Below are 22,435 nucleotides of genomic sequence, written 5' to 3'. Positions count from 1 at the left end.
GGAATTCTAGAGAGTAACTCATTATCTCAAAGTACCCCAAGTAGGACCAAATGGACACTAGTTTTATGCTTTACAGCACAAGTGCTGAAGGTCTGTAGGACACCTGGTCCTACAGCCTGCTCAAAGACTATTACATTTACATATATCAGTAGTCAAATATGCACATGATTAATGATTTATTAAGTGATCAGTAAACAGTGATAAATACAAAAATTATATTAATTGATAAGTGATGTGATTGCCAGATGTATACATGAGATATAGTCCCGTATTACAATGTCGTATTAATTTCTAAGCTGTTATATTCTACAAGATTGTTAGTCAATGTGGAGACGTTGAAGGTCTTCAGCAGTCAGCTTCACTTGTGATTTGAGAGCACTCAACTTCACTGATTTATCAAGGTGTTCACATTCTAGTTGCTGTTCATCATCAAGTTTGTCAGATCCCATTTCCTATAATAAAATAATATGTATCAGAGAAATTTTGGTGACAAGTATCTCTTACCATCTTCTTGTCTGGTTTCTGCTCATCCATGGGTGGGTCAGTTGGTTGAGGGTTGTCACTGATTTTACCATCACCAGTTGAGTCTTGTTTATCTGTTGGTGGTGCTGTAGCCACTGTTGCAGTATTCTTACTGTCTAATGCTTCAGTCTAGAGTGTGTGGAGAAGTGCATGTGATGAAGTGTATGTTAGTATGTCCAGGTGTTGAACTTACCAGGTTGTTAAGGGCTGTAATACTACTCTCAATGAACTTAATAATGTCATTGTATTTAGTAATAATATATTCATCAGTTTCATTGTCAGCAAGATGTTGAATAACAGGGAGTAGTTGTGTTAGTGATGTGACATCATCCCTGATGGTATTGATATCCTACAAGTGTAAGAGAATAGTTCTGTAACATTATTGTGTACCTTTGTGTGTGTGTGTGTGTGTGTGTGTGTGTGTGTGTGTGTGTGTGTGTGTGTGTGTGTGTGTGTGTGTGTGTGTGTGTGTGTGTGTGTGTGTGTGTGTGTGTGTGTGTGTGTGTGTGTGTGTGTGTGTGTGTGTGTGTGTGTGTGTGTGTGTGTGTGTGTGTGTGTGTGTGTGTGTGTGTGTGTGTGTGTGTGTGTGTGCATGTGAATAACAGCCAAGTGGTAGAGCACTGGCTTAGTAATCAAAAGGTTCCAGATTTGACATTTCAATTGCTGCTGTTGTTGTTGTTCTCTGGAGCAAGAAACTTTGTTCATATTGTTACAGTCTATCCAATGGGTAGGTGACCTGATTTCAACTACCAGCTCAGGTCAACAGCTGTGTTATCATTGTACCTGATGTTATCTGTGGAAGCAAATGCCAACTGTCCATGTCTAGCATAATGGGTAAGCATTCAGGTGGGACTACAGGTGGCCACACCTCTACCTATGAGACATGGTACAGCCTCCTACCAGTTACTAGTCCTGCTCCAGGAAGATTTGTTTGCATTGACTCATATTATAATGCCTGACAGGTGCTGGTAGGCCGGCATGACTGTGCTAGCATGATAGCTGAAGATTTTTCTTCTTGTGTGTATGTGTGCGTGCGTGGGTCCATCTACATGCAATGAATTATAGCAACTCACAACATCATTTGTTGGCTCAAAGCGTACAGAGCAGTTCTGGTGAAACAGGTCATATGTTTCATTCTATAAAACAACACAAACATAATAATCATCATGTACTTTAAACTGCATACATAATAAGTAGTGTCACCTATACCAGAGTAAGCCACACTTCAAAAAGTTTACAGGGACAATGTGGTCCTAACATACAAACAGCTAGTTATAGCAAGTTACATTGCATATAAAGTCTGAAATTGAGTAGAACGTAAGCCTGTTATATCACAATAGTTGTGGATACACATTTCTTATCTGTTGACATTTGTCCTCGGCTTCACTGTAGCTACCTCAGACTAGTGATGGTTTACTCCAAGTGCAATAAATATGACTATAACATATTATAGTTGTGTGTTCTATGTGTGTACTTACTGTGTAATACTCCAGTGCCTCAATTTGTTGTAGTATGTAGGTAACTTGTACAGATGCATGTGTATGTAGTCCACTAATATCGGCTGGGTTCTGTGGTGTTGATTCTGTTGGATCACTAGTACTGTTAATGGGAGCCGCTTGACCTCTAATCACCATCATAGATATGACTGCTAGAATAATTAACATATTCATTTTCTTTTTCACTTAAATGATAACTACCACTGAAAACAGATTATATCAAACTCTCTCTGTAAGTGTTAAAACTGATAAGTTGAACTACTGCTGATCCTTTTATACTTTTCTGTAGCGTATATTTTGCAACATCGTTAGAACTGTATTTAAATTTGGAATCTGGTTTATGAATGACGTGGGAAATTTGATGGGTCACATTCCTGTCCTATTACATAAAGGGAATTTTCTAAAATCCAATGTAAACATCAGTGTATTTTTTAAAGTGATTGTAAATTCCACCATTTTATCCACATCCTTTGTTACCAAATATTAATTCCTTCTGGGAAAAATGGAGAATTAGCTATTGTTTACTAGCATGAATGTGTACAAGAGTTAATATATTATTGCTATTAAAATGCCATTGTCTGCCCTAAACAATAGCAGTGTATTTACATAACTAACTAGCTATGTAATATTAAAACAGTAAGGAGCTGAAATCATGTTATACTTATGTATATGCCATGCTATGTACGTAGCTCGGATTTTTAAAGATTGTCAAGTGAAATGATTAAAACTGTATCTGAATTAAAATGGGTGTTAAGTAATTTAAAGCTCCAAGTTGTTTCATAATCTTGTAATATATGTTGTATTTGTAATGTTATTTTTCACCATGCACCAGCTAATACATTAAATGTATAGCTATTTGAAAATCAGTGATCATATGCAGGCCATGCATAATACATTAATATTATTGAGGAGCTAAGTAACAGCATGGATGTGTAAGAATATAGGACTATGAAGTCACACTATGAAGTCACAAAATACACTTTGCTTCATTATTTGTGTAATTAATAGCAGCCAAATGAAGTTTTACTATATATAAAGATTGTGTTGATTGTCTAACTATAAGACTTCATGGGATGTGTACCTATTTGTGTGGCTGCACCTTTGTTTTCAATATTTACGGGTCATTGCTGAGCTGATGATTGTCATCATCAGTAAGTCATAATATGTGACCAAACTATAGGTTTCACTTATTATGTGGACACAAACTATCATTATAATCAGAAATAAATTGAACTTCATTCTGTGACTGACAACCAAAAGTTTAATGAGGGATGAATGTTTCATAGCCATAGTGTAATGGATAATGGCAAGTTATTATATTTGGAGTGCATTTTCCCATGCATGTACGTACCTGGTTATCACATTCTGTAATCTTGTACTCTTTGTCTTTTGCATGCATGTACATATGTGAAGTTCAGATGAGTCTCTACTTAATTTCACCTTGCCATATTCATGTAAATTAATTTGAAAATTATTAAAGTTACTATGCTAGTTAGCCATAGTATCAGAATATTTGAGGGTGACTTGATACTAACCACAGATTTGGTTACAGAGATTATCAAGCTCATACCTCATTATGTATGAAGAATGTAAACACATTTTTATGAACTATGGAGTTTTCCCTCCTAGTGGAGGAATTCTTATTGTGAGCCCCTCTTTTTAACTATATGCAGTATGGGAAAGTCCTAAGGGAACTTTGAATTCCCTGCTACCCCTGTCTATTGTTGAACACTTGCATTTGTAAATTGTCAGCACAGTGCAGCACAATTTACATACAACGAATGCCCTTTCGCATATTGGATAATTATTATCCACATGTTATTCAGGCAAACCATATGTTCTAGCATGGAGAGTAACAGAGAATTCTTTTTTTTAATTATCTTGTTAGGGAAGTTTCCTGTGACACATTATTGACAACACCTAGGTCCAGTCATCTCCTTTCTCCAACTTTTCAAACACACCTATGTAGCTAAAGTCTTTGGGCAGGCTGTAGGACCAGGTGTCCTACAGACCTTCAGCACTTGTGCTGTAAAACATTAATAATAAATAAATAAACACAAATACTTACATGAATATTCAGTGTGTAAAATTTTACTTTTGTACAAAATATTACAAAATGGCAACTTGTTTATTGCAGGAGATTTCCCATTGTATGTAGTATGTTGTAAATCGCATTTTTGATAATGTGAGTGGAACTTCTCAATAATGTCCAGTTAAGCAGATTCTCAGCATTTGTGGTCCGGTACAAGAGTTTTTCCACCATGCATTACTATGATTAAAAATACTGTACACCTACGTAACATCTCCAAATAACTATTTTTGCAGTACATCGTTCATCTATAATTATTTTACAATCCCTAGTATTCTTCATTGGGTGCATCACAGACCACTACTTGACTAGAGTCTCGCACAGCCGGACCACTATATTATTTGTGTTGGGGGCAAGACAAAAGCCTGCCCTCACACAAAATTCACAAGACCCTGCTTGAGAAAGTACATATGACACTAAAACTGAACTGATTTTTTTATGAAATGCACAATTTATTCTTATATATTCTGAACAGTTTTATAGCTATTGTGCTCACAGCTGTAGTGCTTCATACTGCCATTAGTTTCTAAATAGTTACTATTAATAATGATAAAACAAGTATATAAAATGGCGACTAAAATGTACAGTGATACAAGGGAACTTCAGTCACTTTTGTGCTTTTCTGTGTCCTCAAGTGATTCTCCAAACTCATTCACTCTTGCATTATACACAGGGTATAACCTACATAATAATGGTATGCATCAAGTTAATGCAACTTAGCAATATATAATACATATATCAGATAAGTCAGAAAGTCTTATTGGTCCAAGAGCAGCAACAGTGTCAGGAGTGGTTTAGATGATAGTGAAGTGTTCAACACTAAGTTTTGTAAACAAGTATCATACCTTTATGTATATTGTGATTATTGTATAGAATTCTGCCCAGAAATTCTGAGTAGTAACTAAAAATGGCCTAACATGAACATTCAAACATGTAACAGGTTTGCAATGGTTGAAACTGGCAACCACAATGAGTAAGAATCAGCCACCAGTCAATGTTTGACTACATGCACACATGTTTATATATTTATTTACTACGGAACATAAGCAGAGACCGCACAATGAGCTACTCATCATCTCTGGAACAAATAAATAACGAACACAACATCACCTCTGAACACTGCAACTCTGTGTGATGTTGGCATGGTGATGATGAATACAAACACATCGTCAATAAAAGTATTGAGTGCCTGTACAATATAACAAAGTTAGGATGACCAAGTTTTTGAGAAAATAAATTAGACATCTTGTATTTGAGCAATACAACCACAACAATACACATCCCAGCATTACATAAATATTATACTTTCATAATCAAAACTGACACATACTGAAGTATATAGTGCTATTACAACTCACTTCCTGATTATGACAACTGTACAAATAATATTATAGTAGTTCACAAACTTTGCCATGCAAAATATACATCATCTCATTAATAAAGACCACCTCACTACATGCATGCAGTCCCAATTTAATGACTTGAAGCCAAGCATTCACATAGAGATATTTTCAAATCATACTAGTAGCATTATGTCTATATACCTGGAAATGCTATCTTTAAACTAGTAACTTCAGTATGTGTTATATGTGATTGAGGTTAACACAAAAAAAGTTGTATACAGGTATACAGTGTATATAAAATCTGCCAAGCATGCATAATTTTAGTTCAAGAATTATTAAAGTTCCTATACTAGTATCAGAATGATGTGATAAAATTGTTGGTGATTTTAATACCGGATTTGAGGGTAACTTGATACTAACCACAAACCACAATTTATACAAATCAACAAGTTGTCACATTGTTACAACTCAACTGTACAGACAAGGATCATTTATGTATTCCAGTTAGCCAGATACTCTCTCCCTTACTTGTATTATCAACTCTTGATAATACCGTACAAATTATATAAACAAGTTGAAGCCATGGCATGTAAATAACGTTTAGAGTTTTTAAGATTTTCTAAGAATTCTGTGTGTGTCACTTTGTTGCCAGACGGCCACAGGAATCAGTAAAAAGTAATTATACACTTATTTCCATTGTTAACATTAGACAATAGTATATTTCATGGTAATGTACTGTACACACATTCATGTTAGTAAACAACATTTAATTCTCCATTTTTCCCAGAAGGAATTAAACAGAGGACATGGATAAAATAGTGGAATAAAAATTTTAATGTATATACTGGTGTTTACATTGCTTTTTACAAAAAAAAAATCCCCTTTTGTATACGTTCATAGACCAGATCCTAAAATTTTTTAGTTGCAAAATAATTAATACACAGTTCAACTTGTCAGTTGACAAGAATTAAATCTACAAAGAGAGTTGATAAATCTGTTCTACTGTAAACATCATCTAATAAAGAGATCAGAGAAGAAAATGAACAAGTTTCCTATTCTTGTAGCAGTCATATCTTTGAGTGTGATGGTGATGGGTAGTCAAGCAGCTCCCATTAATAGTGATTCAACAACAAAAAACACGAATACCAGCTATTCTACCGCTGACATCAATGGACTACTGACAACTGCACAATTACATGTTTTACACACAAAGCAATCAGTAGATGATTTGGAGAGAGAGATGGTGAGTACACACAACTACTAACATTAATAGTATGATCCTTATCACTGTTATGTGTTTGTATTGCTTTGTTGTAGAATGAAACATTTAACATGACTCGAACAAACTGCTATATATGCAAGTCTACTAGTCACATTGTGAGTTATTATATACTGTAGTTACACATATGTGTACACACACACACACACACACACACACACACACACACACACACACACACACACACACACACACACACACACACACACACACACACACACACACACACACACACACACACACACACACACACACACACACACACACACACACACACACACACACACACACACACACACACACACACACACACACACACACACACACACACACACACACACACACACACACACACACACACACACACACACACACACACACACACACACACACACACACACACACACACACACACACACACACACACACACACACACACACACACACACACACACACACACACACACACACACACACACACACACACACACACACACACACACACACACACACACACACACACACACACACACACACACACACACACACACACACACACACACACACACACACACACACACACACACACACACACACACACACACACACACACACACACACACACACACACACACACACACACACACACACACACACACACACACACACACACACACACACACACACACACACACACACACACACACACACACACACACACACACACACACACACACACACACACACACACACACACACACACACACACACACAAAGGTTACTATTCTCTTACACTTGTAGGATATCAATACCATTAGGGATGACATCACATCACTAACACAACTACTCCCTGTTATTCAACATCTTGCTGACAATGAGACTGACGTGATTATTACTGATTTCTACAATAAAACTATCGAGTCAATGGAGAAGAGTATCACAGCCCTTAACAACCTGGTAAGTTACACCTGGACACACTACTACATACACTTCATCATACTTCTCCACACACTCTAGACTAAAGCATTGGATAGTAAGAACATTGCTGAAACAGCAGCAGCTACATCACCACCAACACATAAAAAAGACTCAAATGGTGATGATAAAATCAGTGACAATCCCCACTGAACCAACTGACCCACCCATGGATGAGGACTAATCACACGAGACAGTAAGATTACCACGCATGTACAGTGAAACCTCATTAACAGGGCCACCTTTCGATTCAGGACCAAAATATGTGGAGCTGACGAGGTCATCAGTAAATTTTAATTATCCATGTCACATGGTCACTATAATGAAGTGGTCTTATTAATGGGGTCGTGAAGTACACCTTAACTATATGTTTGGGATTTAATTAACAATGTCATTACAACCAGATGGTATAAGTTTCACTATAATATGCACAACACATATTTTATTATAGGAAATGGGATCTGATGAACTTGATGATAAACAAAGATGTGAAAAACTGGATAAACTGTTGAAGTTGGGTGCCCTCAAGTTGGAAATGTTATTGACTGTTGGAGACATCCTCAATTTCCACACCATCTAACAATCTTGACAGTTTAGTAGTAGGACAATAGACACAATTAATACGACATTGTAATACGGGACTATCTCATGTACATTTTTGGCAGTCATATCACTTATCAATTCATATCATCATTTTTATCATTCATGTATTCATGTACACATTGTCATTTTTACTACATTACTTAAAACTGAACTTTGGCAAAATGTATTTACATACGCACTATATACTGAACTGCGAATACACACATGTTCCTAACAAAACTGGATACAATGTACAGTATGGTACACAGGGTTTGACTGTAGACCAAGATAAGACAACGGCAATACAGGCTTACCTTAGACCTTAGACAAAAACTCCAGGGAATTCCCTTCTACCCCATATATTATTGTACTCTTACATGGTATTAACTTGTAGTATCAATACAAATGAAAATGAATGCCCTTTTGCATATTGGACAATACTCACATATTGTTCTTGGTTTCAGGCACACCACATGACCACACCATGGGTGTTGCTGTGATCTAACATGGAGCTTGAGTAAAGTGAAACTCTTTTTACAATTTTCTTGTTAGGGAAATTTTCTGCAACACATTATTGACAACACAAATACACAAATATTCAATGTGTAAAAATATTTTTTTGTAAACAAAATTCTAAAATGGCAACTTACTTTCTATAGGACATTTCTCACCAAAGTGTAGTGTTAATCAAGACACACAATAGTGTGTCGTGTGGCCCAAGAAGTTGGCACGCCACACCATGGGTATATTGACAGGAAGAAAGAAAACGTCATTACATTTATCTCCAAATACTTGCAGTGCATCACTCGTTTCAGGTATCTTATAACATTTTACAATCCCTAGTATTCTGCATGAAGACCACTGCTTGACTAGACTCTTGTACAGCCAGACATCTTTATCATTTGTGTTGGGAGCACAATAAAGCCTGCCCTTAAAATTGGTGGCCTAGTCGCCACACAAGACTGCTGCCAGACGTCACTAAAACTTCACTGAGGCCCTTAAGCACAAGTTATTCTTACTGAACAGTTTTATGGCTACAGTTTTATGGCTACTTGCAGTATTTCACACTGTCACTGGTTGCTAAATAGTAATGATAAAACAGCGGATATATAAAATGACAGCTAAAATGTACAGTATTATTCACAAGGGAACATCAGTTGCTTCTGTCTTTTTCAGTGTTCTCAAGTGATTCTCCAAACTCATTCACTCTAGACTTGCATTATCCACAGGGTATAACCTACACAATAAAACAGTATGCATGCTAATACAATTTAGCAATAGTATATTGGGTAAGTCTAAATAATTTGACATCCATCAGTGCCCAAACTTGTTGTCATATTAGGAATGTTGGTGTTACACAGAAAACGTAGCAGCAGATTATAGAGGAATCATAGATGTGGTTTAGATGATAGTAAAGTCTTCAATCAGTTTTGTAAACCAGTATTCATACCCTTGTGTACATCGTGATTAGAGTGGGTGCATTGTATATAATTTTGAAATTTGTGAGCAGCTTTACATGACCATTCAAACATGTAAATTTAGCAATGGTTGAAACTGACAACCACTATGACAGTCAGCAGTTAATTACAACCAATGGGGTGTTTGACTAAATGCAGAAAGTGTTGAATGCCTGTAGCTGTGCAATATAACAAAGTTAAGATGACCAAGTTTTTGTGAAAATAAATTAGACATTTTGTATTTAAGCAATACTACAACAACAACAATACACATCCCAGCATTACACAAATATTATTCTATATAATCAAAACTGACACACAGTGGTGTTATTACAACCCACTTCCTGATTATGACAACTATGCAAATAGTATAGCTGTCAGTCAAATAGTTTGCCATGCAAGGAGTACACCATCTTATTAATAAAGACCACCTCACCACAGCTCCATTCTAAAGTGTGAGACCAACTAGCATGCATAGTGTATTTTCACATCATATTTCTGTTACATTTATACCTGGGAATACTTGTACTATATTTAAGCTGATAACTTCAGCATGTGTTATAAGTGATTGAAGTTAAAACAAAAAGTTTTAGGTACAGTGAATACAAAAGCATCGTACTGCCAAGCATGCATAATCTTAGTTCAAAATTATTAAAGTTCCTATACTAGTATCAGAATGATGTGATAAAATTGTTGGTGATTTTAATACCAGATTTGAGGGTAACTTAATACTAACCACAAACCACAATTTAATCATTTAGAATATGCTCCCACGCACTCTATATAGTTAATTCGGCAGTAAACGGCAATTTAGTTAACTAGTTTTACACACAAGCAAATTAAAATATTAATAATTGAACACCACAAACTACATTCTTCATGATTTGGTCACATGCCTGTATTCACAGGTCCCTATAGTCTGTGGGATAGCATTCACAAAATAAACTAGTTCATAATTCTGAAAATTATCGATGTAATGGTGCTTTATTAAAAATTCAATTGTGTTTTTAATTGAACAAACTTTACACACTACAATGACCAATACATATCACCATACAAACAAGCTGAAGCCATAGCATGTAAATAACTTCTGCTGAGTTTTTAAAGTTTCTAAGAAACCTGTGTGTCACTTTGTTGCAAGACGACCACAGGAATCAATAAAAAGTAATTATACTGTTATTTCCATTGTTAATATTAGACAATGGTATATATCATGGTATATATCATGGTAAAATTAACTCTTGTACTGTACACACATTCATGCTAGTAAACAACAGCTAATTCTTTATTTTCCCAGAAGGAATTAATATTTGGCAACAGAGGATGTGGATAAATGGTGGAATTAAAATATTTTTAAAATACGTATACTGGTGTTTACATTGCTTTTTACAAAAAAAATTCCCCTTTTGCAATGGGATAGGAATGTAACCCATCGTCATTCACTAGACCAGATCCCCAATTTTAATATAGTTGCAATATGCACAGCAGAAAAAGAGTATAAAAGGGTTGACTTCAATTCAACTTGTCAGTTAAAAAGAAATAAATCTACAAAGAGAATTGAAAATCTGTTTCTACTGCAATATCAATTACAAAAAGTGATTGAAAAAGAAAATGAATAAGTTCATCATTCTTGTGGCAGTCATGGTGATGGGTAGTTATGGAGCTCCCATTAATAGTGATTCAACAACACAAAACATGAACACCAACAGCTACTCTACCACTGACATCACTGGACTACTGACAACTGCACGATTATATGTTATCCACACAGAGCAATCAGTTGATGATTTGGAGAGAGAGATAGTGAGTACATAACACTAGTTGTCTTAGTATGATGTACCATTGTGTTTGTATTAGAATGAAACATTTAACATGACTCGAACAAACTGCTACGTACGCAATTCTACTAAAGACGTTGTGAGTTACTATAGTCACTCACACATACACGCACGCACACACACACGCACATGCACACACACGCAAACATGCACAAGGACTCAATAAGTTTATTGTATGATGTTCTCTTACACTTGTAGGATATCAATACCATCAAGGATGACATCACATCACTAACACAACTACTCCCTGTTATTCAACATCTTGCTGGCAATGAGACTAATGAAGTTATTACTGATTTCTACAATAAAACTATTGAGTCGATGGAGAAGAGTATTGCAGCTCTTAACAACCTGGTAAGTTAAACACCTAGATACACTACTACATACACTTCATCACTCTTCTCAACAAACTCTAGACTAAAGCATTGGATAGTAAGGATATTGCAACAGCAGCTACACCACAGCCATCAGATAAACTGGACTAAACTGATGATGATAAAATCAGTGACAACCCTCAACCAACTGATCCACCCATGGATGAGCAGCAATCAGACAGACAGATGGTAAGATGACCATGTATGTACAGTAAAACCTCATTAATAGGGTCAAAATACGTGTCTTCTGACCCTCCTAATGAGGTAACCTTGGTGGCATGGTTACTATAATGCAGTGGTCTTATCAATGAGGCCATGAAGTATACCTTAGCTATGTTTTGGGCCTACTTGACATGATCACTATAAAGAGGTTGCCTTATTAAGGAGGTTATGTTTGGGACCTATTTAACAATGAGATGGTACGTATAAGTTGAAGTTTCACTGTACATATTGTATTACAGGAAGTGGGATCTGATGAACTTGATAAACAAAGATGTGAACAACTTGATAAATTATTGAAGTTGGGTGCCCTCAAATTACAGGTAGAATTGACCCAACAAGATCTTCAACTTTTCAAAATTAACTAACCATCTTGTAGAACATGACAGTTTAGTAATAGGACAATAGACTCAATTAATACGATATTGTAATACGGGACTATCTCATGTACAGTTTTGGCAGTCACATCACTTATCAATTCATATCATTTTTATCATTCATGTATTCATGTACACATTGTCATTTTTACTACATCACTTAAAACTGAACGTATTGATGTACTACGTAAGGGTACATGGGATTTGGCTGTTGACTGAGATAAGACAATAGGCTTTATACATAAATGTGGAGATGGGCTACTGACTTAAACTGAAAGTAACAAAACCCTATCATAATATGCATACTCATACACAAACACATGCGTGTGTGTGCGCGCACACACACACACACACACACACACACACACACACACACACAGAGTTACATACATCAAGTGCAAACACCACACACCCACATAAGATTTATGCTCACCATGCATATAATAATAAGGTATTAATAATGCATAAGTGATGGTCAAGGTAAAAGTATAAAAAAAATTCAGGCGTTTGCTTTCTACTTTTATCAGTTAACTATAACTAGGCACTGAGAAATGGAAGGCAAACAAGTACCTACAAAAGCAAGACAAGGAGTTTTAGAGCCTAACAGAAAGTTGTTTAGTAAAGTATCCTAGCCTGAGTGAAATGAGAATAAATAGATAAACTACGTAGCTAGATGGGCTGATTTAGAAAGCCAAATTCTGGCCATGCAACACACCGTGTTGGTTGCATTTGGAACTTAGCTACAATGGAGGAAGAGGCAGAGCGAGCAAAGCCAGATAGGACTTCATCAATATCTATGCTTTACTCAATAACCACAGCAGCAAATTCTACTGTAGCTATGTGATTAGTGCAGCAACCATTATCACCTACGTAACTATATAATAAGTACATGATCCTTGTAGCTAATTACTGTATGGTACTATTTTGAAAGACTTTTTTGAACATACAATCAAGCACTCATTTTTGTTCAAAAATCTCCCAGCACTCCAATTTTGAATTTAACTACTTTAATAGATTGGTCATGTCACTTTCAATTTCAGATAGGAGGGTACAGATAAAAAGGGTTGAATAACTGAGTGACCACTGCATTGGATCAACCACATATGCAACAGGTCAAGTTTAATTGCTACTCCAGCATTACACATCACTCCATACCATTTGCTAGACTATTAATCACCCAGGAGCATTATACCAGAAGGTATACAAGGCACCAGTGGCCATAACAGGCTATTGTATACAATTATATGCATCATTCATTGTGATGTAAAATAACAAGCTTACCTGTGAGTCAAAACTTGTTGTTTCTTAATTTCTTTGTCATATTGTTTTCAACCACAGTCCAGTCCATGTAAACTTCAACTCCATGTATTGCTCTTGTTACTTCCCAGAACTAAGTAGCAAAAAATTGGCTAAAGTATGTTTGCCTGATAAGTGTAGATTAATGCCATATCAAATAGCAGGAAATTTGGTAGAAAGATAATTGACTGTTTTGCTAGGCTAAACTCTTATCCGCCTCTGTTGCCAAACTTTCTTGTCAAATTGCAGTAAAATTTCTGTCATAACCAATAGCTACAATGCCAGAGTTTCCCACTATTTCATATACTGTATGCATGTTGCATTGTTGAATTCACAGCAGAACTAACAGTTTAATAGCTGTGCATATATTTTTGATAGTAAATAGACTAACAACAAATACAATGATAAGTGTTGATACAGTCAATGATAAAAGTGTGGAATGCTTGGATAATTGATAATTCAAGTCCATTTATTTATACGGAGTTTTATTCCAGTATTCTAATGAAACATACACATACTAAAGCACACAACGTTATACTGTATGATCACTGTCATTGTTAGCTACGTACATATATATCAGTACACATCATAATTACGTATGTGGCTGGTTGGAATTGTATGTACATATACTATCACATAATAAAATATCTGTATTCTGTTATATAAATGCAAACCAAAAGTTTAATACGTTTCACAGACTTGGTAACATATAACATTTCCTAGTAGTACACTGTAATTTTGTACACTTTGTCTTGAGCATGTGAGGATAGATCATATCTACTTAATTTCACCTCCCCATATGATACGACATTTCATGAAAAGTAATTCAAAAATGATTAAAGTTCCTATACTGGTTAGCCATAGTATCAGAATGATGTGATAAAATTGTTGGTGATTTTAATACCGGATTTGAGGGTAACTTGATACTACCCACAAACCACTAAAAGATATGATTTGGTTACAGAGATTATTTAGTGTTCACACCTGATTATGTATGAGAATGTAAACACTTTTATAGCATGCATACTGCAAAGTAGTTTGAGGAATTCTCATTATGATTCCTTCCTCTTAACTGTATGCAGTATGGGAAATTCCTAAGGGTAATCTAGAATTCTCTTCTATCCCATATATTATTGCACTCTTGCATGGTGTTAACCTATAGTATCAATGCAAATGCACATATGACAATACTAATGCTGTTTTGCAAATTGGATAATACTCGTGCACTATATTCATGGTTTCAGGCATACCACATGACCACACGTACTATGGATGTTGATGCGATCGAACATGGAAAGTAATAGGGAATTCTTTTTTAACAATTTTCTTGTTAGGGAAATTTTATGCGACGCATTATTGACAACATAAATACATGAATATTCAGTGTCTTTTTGTAAACAAAATTACAAAACGGCAACTAAGATTTCCCACCAAAGTGTATAGTGTTAATCATAATCACATCTACATGCATGATGATGTGAGCATAACCTCTTAGTTAAGCAGATTCCAGGGTTTCTGGTCCAACAAGTTTTCCAGGCACAAGTTTTGTTCACTTATGGGCATTAGATTATAGAGGCTTACCTACCCAATTATACTATTGCTCAAATGCAATAAATAATAGTTCGGGCCTTCGGGTTTATAAATTTCATAGACTCCACATTGTGCCCGTATAACTGCTTTAGACTCTATTTCACATTACACTCAGATCACTTACCTCATTCATGGCTGCTTCTGCTGTAGGCTCGACAAAAGCGGCTGGTTTTCTTACGATAATACTAGCGCCATGGCAACTATGCGTCCTCACGTGACTAAATAATCGCGGTCGTTAAATCACTGCACGTGAACAACGCATAGCGATTGGAAAAATCCGATTTTGAGCATATGTTATATTGTGCTTAAAGGCGTGGAGTATATTAGAAAACAAGGTGGAGTATATGAGATTTATTACCCACCCAAAACAGCCTAAATAGAGTCTAACTTGATGTATACTGTTTTATTGTGTATGTTCACTGTACATTTTAGCCGCTACTGTTTTATCATTATTAAAAAATACTATTAGCAACCAGTGACAGTATGAAATACTATATACAAGTGTTAACAAAATAGCTAGCTATATAATAATGTTCAGTACAAAAGAACTTAAGTGTTCTGTGTTTCATAAACTGACATCAGTGAAGTGTCATACTTTCTGTGTACAGTCAAGCAGGGGTCTTGTGTAGCCAGATCACTGATGTTCTGTGTAGGTAGGCTTTTATTCTGCCCCCAACACAGTCTGTGATGCACCCAATGCAGAACACTAGGTATTGTAAAACATTTATAGAATACCTGAATGAATGATGTACTGCAAATAGTTATTTGGAGAGGTTATAGATATATTTTAAAATCAAAATATCACTATATCAGTAATACAGGTAAATTAGTGATATTGGTGTTATACAGAAAAAATGTACAATATATATAACAATTAAAGTTAGGATGATTAAGTTTTAAGAAAATAAATTAGACCTCTTGTATTTAAGCCTTGATTTAAGCAATACAACAACCGCGAGCAACCGCAACAATGCACATCCCAGCATTACACAAATATTATTCTTTCGCAATCAAAACTGACACATAGTGGTGTTATTACAACTCACTTCCTGGTTACGACAACTGTGCAAATAGTATAGTCATCAATCAAATAGTTTCCAAACATTGCCATGTGAGCTATTCATCTTATTAATAAAGACCACCTCACTATGGCCTCATCCTGAGGCCAAACATGCACATATAGTGGAACATCTCTTAACAAACTCCCCGAAATAAAGGCACAGTAGTCCATAATAAGGACAAAAAGTTTGGTCCCAAACAGGTCTGGTTAATACATTTTTTACCTCTATATTACAGCAAAAAGCGGCCAAAAATTCTGGGTCACAAAACGTCCGTAATAGGGAGGTTCCACTGTATAGGAGTATTTTCACATCATGTTAGTACCGTTTTGTTTCCTGGTACTATCTTTAAGCTGGTAACTTTAGCATGTATTTTAATATACTGTATGTGATTGAGGTTAAAACAGTTGTAGGTACAGTGTATATGCATAAAAGACATCGTACTGCCAAGCATACATAATCTTAGTTCAAAGTTATGAAAGTTCCTATACTAGTATCAGAATGATGTGATAAAGTTGTTGGTGATTTTAATACCGGATTTGAGGGTAACTTGATACTAACCACAAACCACAATTTATACAAATCAACAAGTTGTTACAACTCAACTGTACGGATAAGGATCATTTAGTAAAATGCTCCCACGCACTCCATATAGTTAATTCAGCAGTAAATAGCGATTTAGTTAATTATCAGTAGAGTATAACGTTAATAATCATCACAATTAAACCGGTTCATATTTTAATCCTGGATGTAATGATTCTTCATTAAGCTTCCTATATGAATAAACTTTACACATGACAATGACTAATATGTCACCATACAAATCATATAAACAAGCTGAAGCAATGGCATGTAAATAACTTTTGCTGAATTTTTAAGGTTTCTAAGAAATCTGTGTGTCACTTTGTTGCAAGACAACCACAGGAATCAATAAAAAGCAACTATACAGTTATTTCTATTGTTAATATTAGACAATGGGATATTATTAACTCTTGTACTGTACACGTCACATTCATGTTAGTAAACAACAGCTAATTCTCTATTTTTCTCAGAAGGAATTAATATTTAGCAACAGAGGATGTGGATAAAATGGTGGAATATAAAATTTTTAAAAGTTTTCATTGCTTTTTGCAAGACAAATTTCCTTTTGTAATGGGATAGGAATGTAACTCATCATCATTCATAAACCAGGTCCCAAATTTTACTAAATACACAACAGAAAAAAGAAAGAGTCATCTGCAGTTAAACTGGTCATTTAAAGAAGTAAATCTACAAAGAGAGTTGAAAATCTGTTTCTACCGCAATATCGATTACAAAAAGTGATTGAAAGAAAATGAATAAGTTTATCATCCTTGTGGCAGTCATGGTGATGGGTAGTCATGGAGCTCCCATTAATAGTGATTCAACAACACAAAACATGAACACCAACAGCTACTCTACCACTGACATCACTGGACTACTGACAACTATCTTTAAGCTGGTAACTTTAGGACGTGTTGTGATATGCGTAAGTGATTGAGGTTAAAAAAGCCATTGTACCACCAAGCATGCATAATCTTAGTTCAAAAATTATTAAAGTTCCTATACTAGTATCAGAATGATGTGATAAAATTGTTGGTGATTTTAATACCGGATTTGAGGGTAACTTGATACTAACCATAAACCACAATTTATACAAATCAACAAGTTGTTACAACTCAACTGTACAGACAAGCATTGTTTAGTGAAATGATCCTATGTAGTATATACTAATTAATTGGCTTTACACAACATTAAAACGTTTAATAATTGAACACCACAAACTAGTACACAATTCCAAAAATTTAATCCCGGGAGCCTCAATTGTGCTTTTTAGATAAAAATAAACTTCACACACAGCAATGACTAATACGCCACTAAATAATACCATACAAACTATATAAACAAGTTGCATTTGTTGAGCTTTTAAGATTTCTAAGAAATCTGTGTGTCACTTTGTTGCAAGATGACCACAGGAATCAATAAAAAAGAATTATACAGTTATTTCCATTGTTTAATATTAGACAATGGTATATATCATGGTAATATTAACTCTTGTAGTGTACACATTCATGTTAGTAAACAACAGCTAATTCTCCATTTTTCCTAGAAGGAATTAACATTTGGCAAGAGAGGATGTGGATAAAATGGTAGAATAAAAAGAGTTTAAAATATACTGGTGTTCACATTGCTTTTTACAAAAATTCCCCTTTTGTAATGGGATAGGAATGTAACCCATCATCATTCATAGACCATATCCCAATTTAGTTGCAAAATACACAGCAGAAAAAGAGTATAAAAGGATTGACTGCAGTTCACATTGTCAGTTAAAAAAAAGTTACTCTAAATTGAAGAAAGCTGAAAATCTTTTTCTACTGCAATATCAATTACGAAAAGTGTTTGAAAAAGAAAATGAATAAGTTCATCATTCTTGTGGCAGTCATGGTGATGGGTAGTCATGGAGCTCCCATTAATAGTGATTCAACAACACAAAACATGAACACCAACAGCTACCCTACCACTGACATTACTGGACTACTGACAGCTGCACGATTATATGCTATCCACACAGAGCAATCAGTTAACGATTTGGAGAGAGAGATGGTGAGTACATAACACTAGTTGTAGTTTAAACTTAGTATGATGTACCATTTTGTTTGTATTGCCTTTTGTAGAATGAAACATTTAACATGACTCGAACAAACTGTTATGTACGCAATTCTACTAAAGATGTTGTGAGTTACTATAGTCACACACACACACACACACACACACACACACACACACACACACACACACACACACACACACACACACACACACACACACACACACACACACACACACACACACACACACACACACACACACACACACACACACACACACACACACACACACGCACACGCACGCACGCACACACACACACACACACACACACACACACACACACACACACACACGCACACGCACGCACGCACACACACACACAAACACACACATACACAACACACACACATGCACACAAGGACTCAATTAGGTTATTGTGTGGTGTTCTCTTATACTTGTAGGATATCAATACCATCAAGGATGACATCACATCACTAACACAACTACTCCCTGTTATTCAAAATCTTGCTAACAATGAGACTAACGAGATTATTACTGATTTCTACAATAAAACTATTGAGTCGATGGAGAAGAGTATTGCAGCCCTTAACAACCTGGTAAGTTACACCTGGACACACTACTACATACACTTCATCACACTTCTCCACACACTCTAGACTAAAGCATTGGATAGTAAGGATCCTGCAGCAGCAGCTACAGCACCACCAGCAGATAAACAAGACTCAACTGCTGATGGTAAAATCAGTGACAACCCTCATCCAACTGACCCACCCATGGATGAACAGCAATCAGACAAACAGATGGTAAGATGACCATGTACATACAGTGAACCTCATTAACAGGGTCACTTCTCAATTTGGGACCAAAATATGTAGCCTGCTGACCCTGCTAAGGAGGTTATCAGTAAACCTTAGTAACATGGTCACTATAATGAGGTGGGACCTAATTAATGATGAGATGGTACATATAAGTTAAAGTTTTACTGTACATATTTCATTACAGGAAATGGGATCTGATGAACTTGATGATAAACAAAGATGTGAACAACTTGATAAATTATTGAAGTTGGGTGCCCTCAAGTTACAGGTAGAATTGACTCGACAAGATCTTTTCAAAATCAACTCCGACTAACAATCTTGTAGAGCATGACAGTTTAGTAGTAGGATAATAGACACAATTAATACGACATTGTAATACGGAACTACCTCATGTACATTTTCGGCAGTCACATCACTTATCAATTCATATCATCAATTTTATCATACATGTATTCATGTACACATTGTCATTTTTACTACATTACTTAAAAAACTGAATTATGGCAAAACATATTGATGTACTGAGTACAGTATGGTACACAGGATTTGGCTGTTGACTGAGATAAGACAATAATACAGGCTTACCATACATAAATGTTCTCCAGGAAAGATGGGCTACTGACTTTAACTGATAATAACAAAACACTCTTATAATACACACATGCATGCACATACAAACACAACTCCCTAGACTATTAATCACCCATGTAGGAGTACCAGATACGATGGACTATACACAAGAGGGAATGTACGGCACCACCCAACACCTGTGCCCATAGCAGGACATCATTGTTTTATATACATTGTGAAGTAAAATAAGAAGATTGCCTGCAAGTCAAAACTTGCTCTTTGTTCATTTTTGTCTTTTAATTTTCAACCATAGTCTAGTCCTTCAACTTTAATGCTCTTGTAACCTTTCAGATCTAAGTAGCAAAAAGATCAGCAACAAACTAAACTATGTTTGCTTGAATAGTGAGCGTGTCAGTTTTATACCAATCCTAGCTACCTGTACTGGACCAGAAAATTAGTGGAAAGATAATTGAGCAACGAACACAGGCTTTATCCATCTCTAGTGTGCTGAATACAAATCCACCAAACCTTTTCTTGACAAGATATTACTGCAGTAAATGCCATAGCCAATAGCTATAGTGCCAGAGCTTCCACTACTGTATACCATACACTTTATGTATATGCACATTGTGTTATTGAATTTACAGCAGAGCTGACAGTTTAATAGCTAGTGTATTTATGATAAATACACTAACAAATGATTCAGTCTATGATTAATAATGATACGGTTAATGATTCAAGTGTTCAGAGAAGTGGAATATTTGCATAATTCAAGCCCATCCATTAATACAGTTTACTCTAACAGAACATACACATACTTAAACACACAACGTTACACTGTCATTGTTAGCACATCACAACTATATGAGAGGTTGCATGGCCATGTGATAACCAGGCTTATTGTGTAAGCACAATTAAACCTTATATCACAAAATATCTGCATTTTGTCACTAATATAAATGCAGATGTGTAAAGCCTTAAAATTTGTGGTCACATGTGGTAACATAATAACAATTCCTATCAGTTAAGTGGCACACTGTGATTGGGTACACATTAGCTATAGCATGTGAGTTTATGCATCTATGTAGTTAATTTCATTTCATATCACTAATTCATGCAAATTAATTCAAAAATTATTAAAGTTCCTATACTGGTTAGCCATAGTATCAGAATGATGTGATAAAATTGTTGGTGATTTTAATACCGGATTTGAGGGTAACTTGATACTAACCACAAACCACACAAAAAGATATGATTTGGTTAGAGATTATCACAAAGTTCACACCTGATTATGTATGAAGAGTATAAACATTTTTATAGCATGCATACTGCAAAGTACTTTGAGGAATTCTTATTGTGAGCCCCTCCTCTTAAGTGTATACAGTATGGGAAATTCCTAAGGGGAACTTTGAATTCCCTTCTACCCCCATTTTGTACTCTTGCATGGTATTAACTTGTAGTATCAATGCAACTGCACAAATGGCAAAATTAATGCCCTTTTGCATATTGGATAATACTCATGTACTATTCATGATTTCAGGCATACCACATGACCACACCATGGGTGTCGATGTGATCTAATATAGAAAGTAATAGGGAATTCTTTTTCAACAATTTTCTTGTTGGAAATTTTCTGGAATACATTGACAACACAAACACATGAATATTCAATGTGTAAAGTATTTTTTTTGTAAACAAAATTACAAAACGGCAACTTACTTTCTATAAGACATTTCCCACCAAAGGGTAGTGTTAATCACATTTACTTACCTCTCCAAACATCATTTATTCTATAACATTTAGTATTCTACATGCAGACCACTGCTTGACTACAGTCTCGAACAGCCAGACATCTTTATCAGTTGCATTGGGGACAGAATAAAGCCTGCGCTTAAAATTTGTG

General features: G+C 35.5%; 1 protein-coding gene and 1 long non-coding RNA gene across 2 annotated transcripts; both read right to left on the bottom strand.

The window, feature by feature from the left end:
* Positions 1–196: 196 nt before the first annotated feature.
* Positions 197–2,242, bottom strand: LOC136263066 (uncharacterized). Its single transcript, XM_066057521.1, has 5 exons — positions 2,001–2,242; positions 1,596–1,658; positions 716–871; positions 505–651; positions 197–452 (listed from the first exon to the last, which is right to left on the bottom strand). The coding sequence occupies exons 1-5, from the start codon at positions 2,190–2,192 to the stop codon at positions 318–320; spliced, it is 693 nt and encodes a 230-aa protein (XP_065913593.1). The 5' UTR covers positions 2,193–2,242; the 3' UTR covers positions 197–317.
* Positions 2,243–9,365: 7,123 nt separating this feature from the next.
* On the bottom strand, positions 9,366–15,645 carry LOC136263064 (uncharacterized). Its single transcript, XR_010704434.1, has 3 exons — positions 15,562–15,645; positions 13,833–13,941; positions 9,366–9,523 (listed from the first exon to the last, which is right to left on the bottom strand). It is a non-coding gene; the product is annotated as an uncharacterized lncRNA (long non-coding RNA).
* Positions 15,646–22,435: the final 6,790 nt, after the last annotated feature.

Source organism: Dysidea avara, chromosome 8 (genome assembly GCF_963678975.1).
Source record: "Dysidea avara chromosome 8, odDysAvar1.4, whole genome shotgun sequence".
NCBI classification, from domain to species: Eukaryota; Metazoa; Porifera; class Demospongiae; order Dictyoceratida; family Dysideidae; genus Dysidea; species Dysidea avara.
Note: the sequence above shows the minus strand (reverse complement) of the source record. Positions and strands in the feature narration are given on the sequence as shown.

Bases quoted from the DNA above. Each gene is read 5' to 3' on its own strand.
- LOC136263066 (XM_066057521.1), bottom strand. From the start codon at position 2,192: ATGAATATGTTAATTATTCTAGCAGTCATATCTATGATGGTGATTAGA. The intron at 872-1,595 runs GTGAGTTGCTAT...TTACACTTGTAG, and splicing joins TTGAGCCAACAAATGATGTT to GATATCAATACCATCAGGGA. The intron at 652-715 runs GTAAGTTCAACA...CACACACTCTAG, and splicing joins TTACAGCCCTTAACAACCTG to ACTGAAGCATTAGACAGTAA.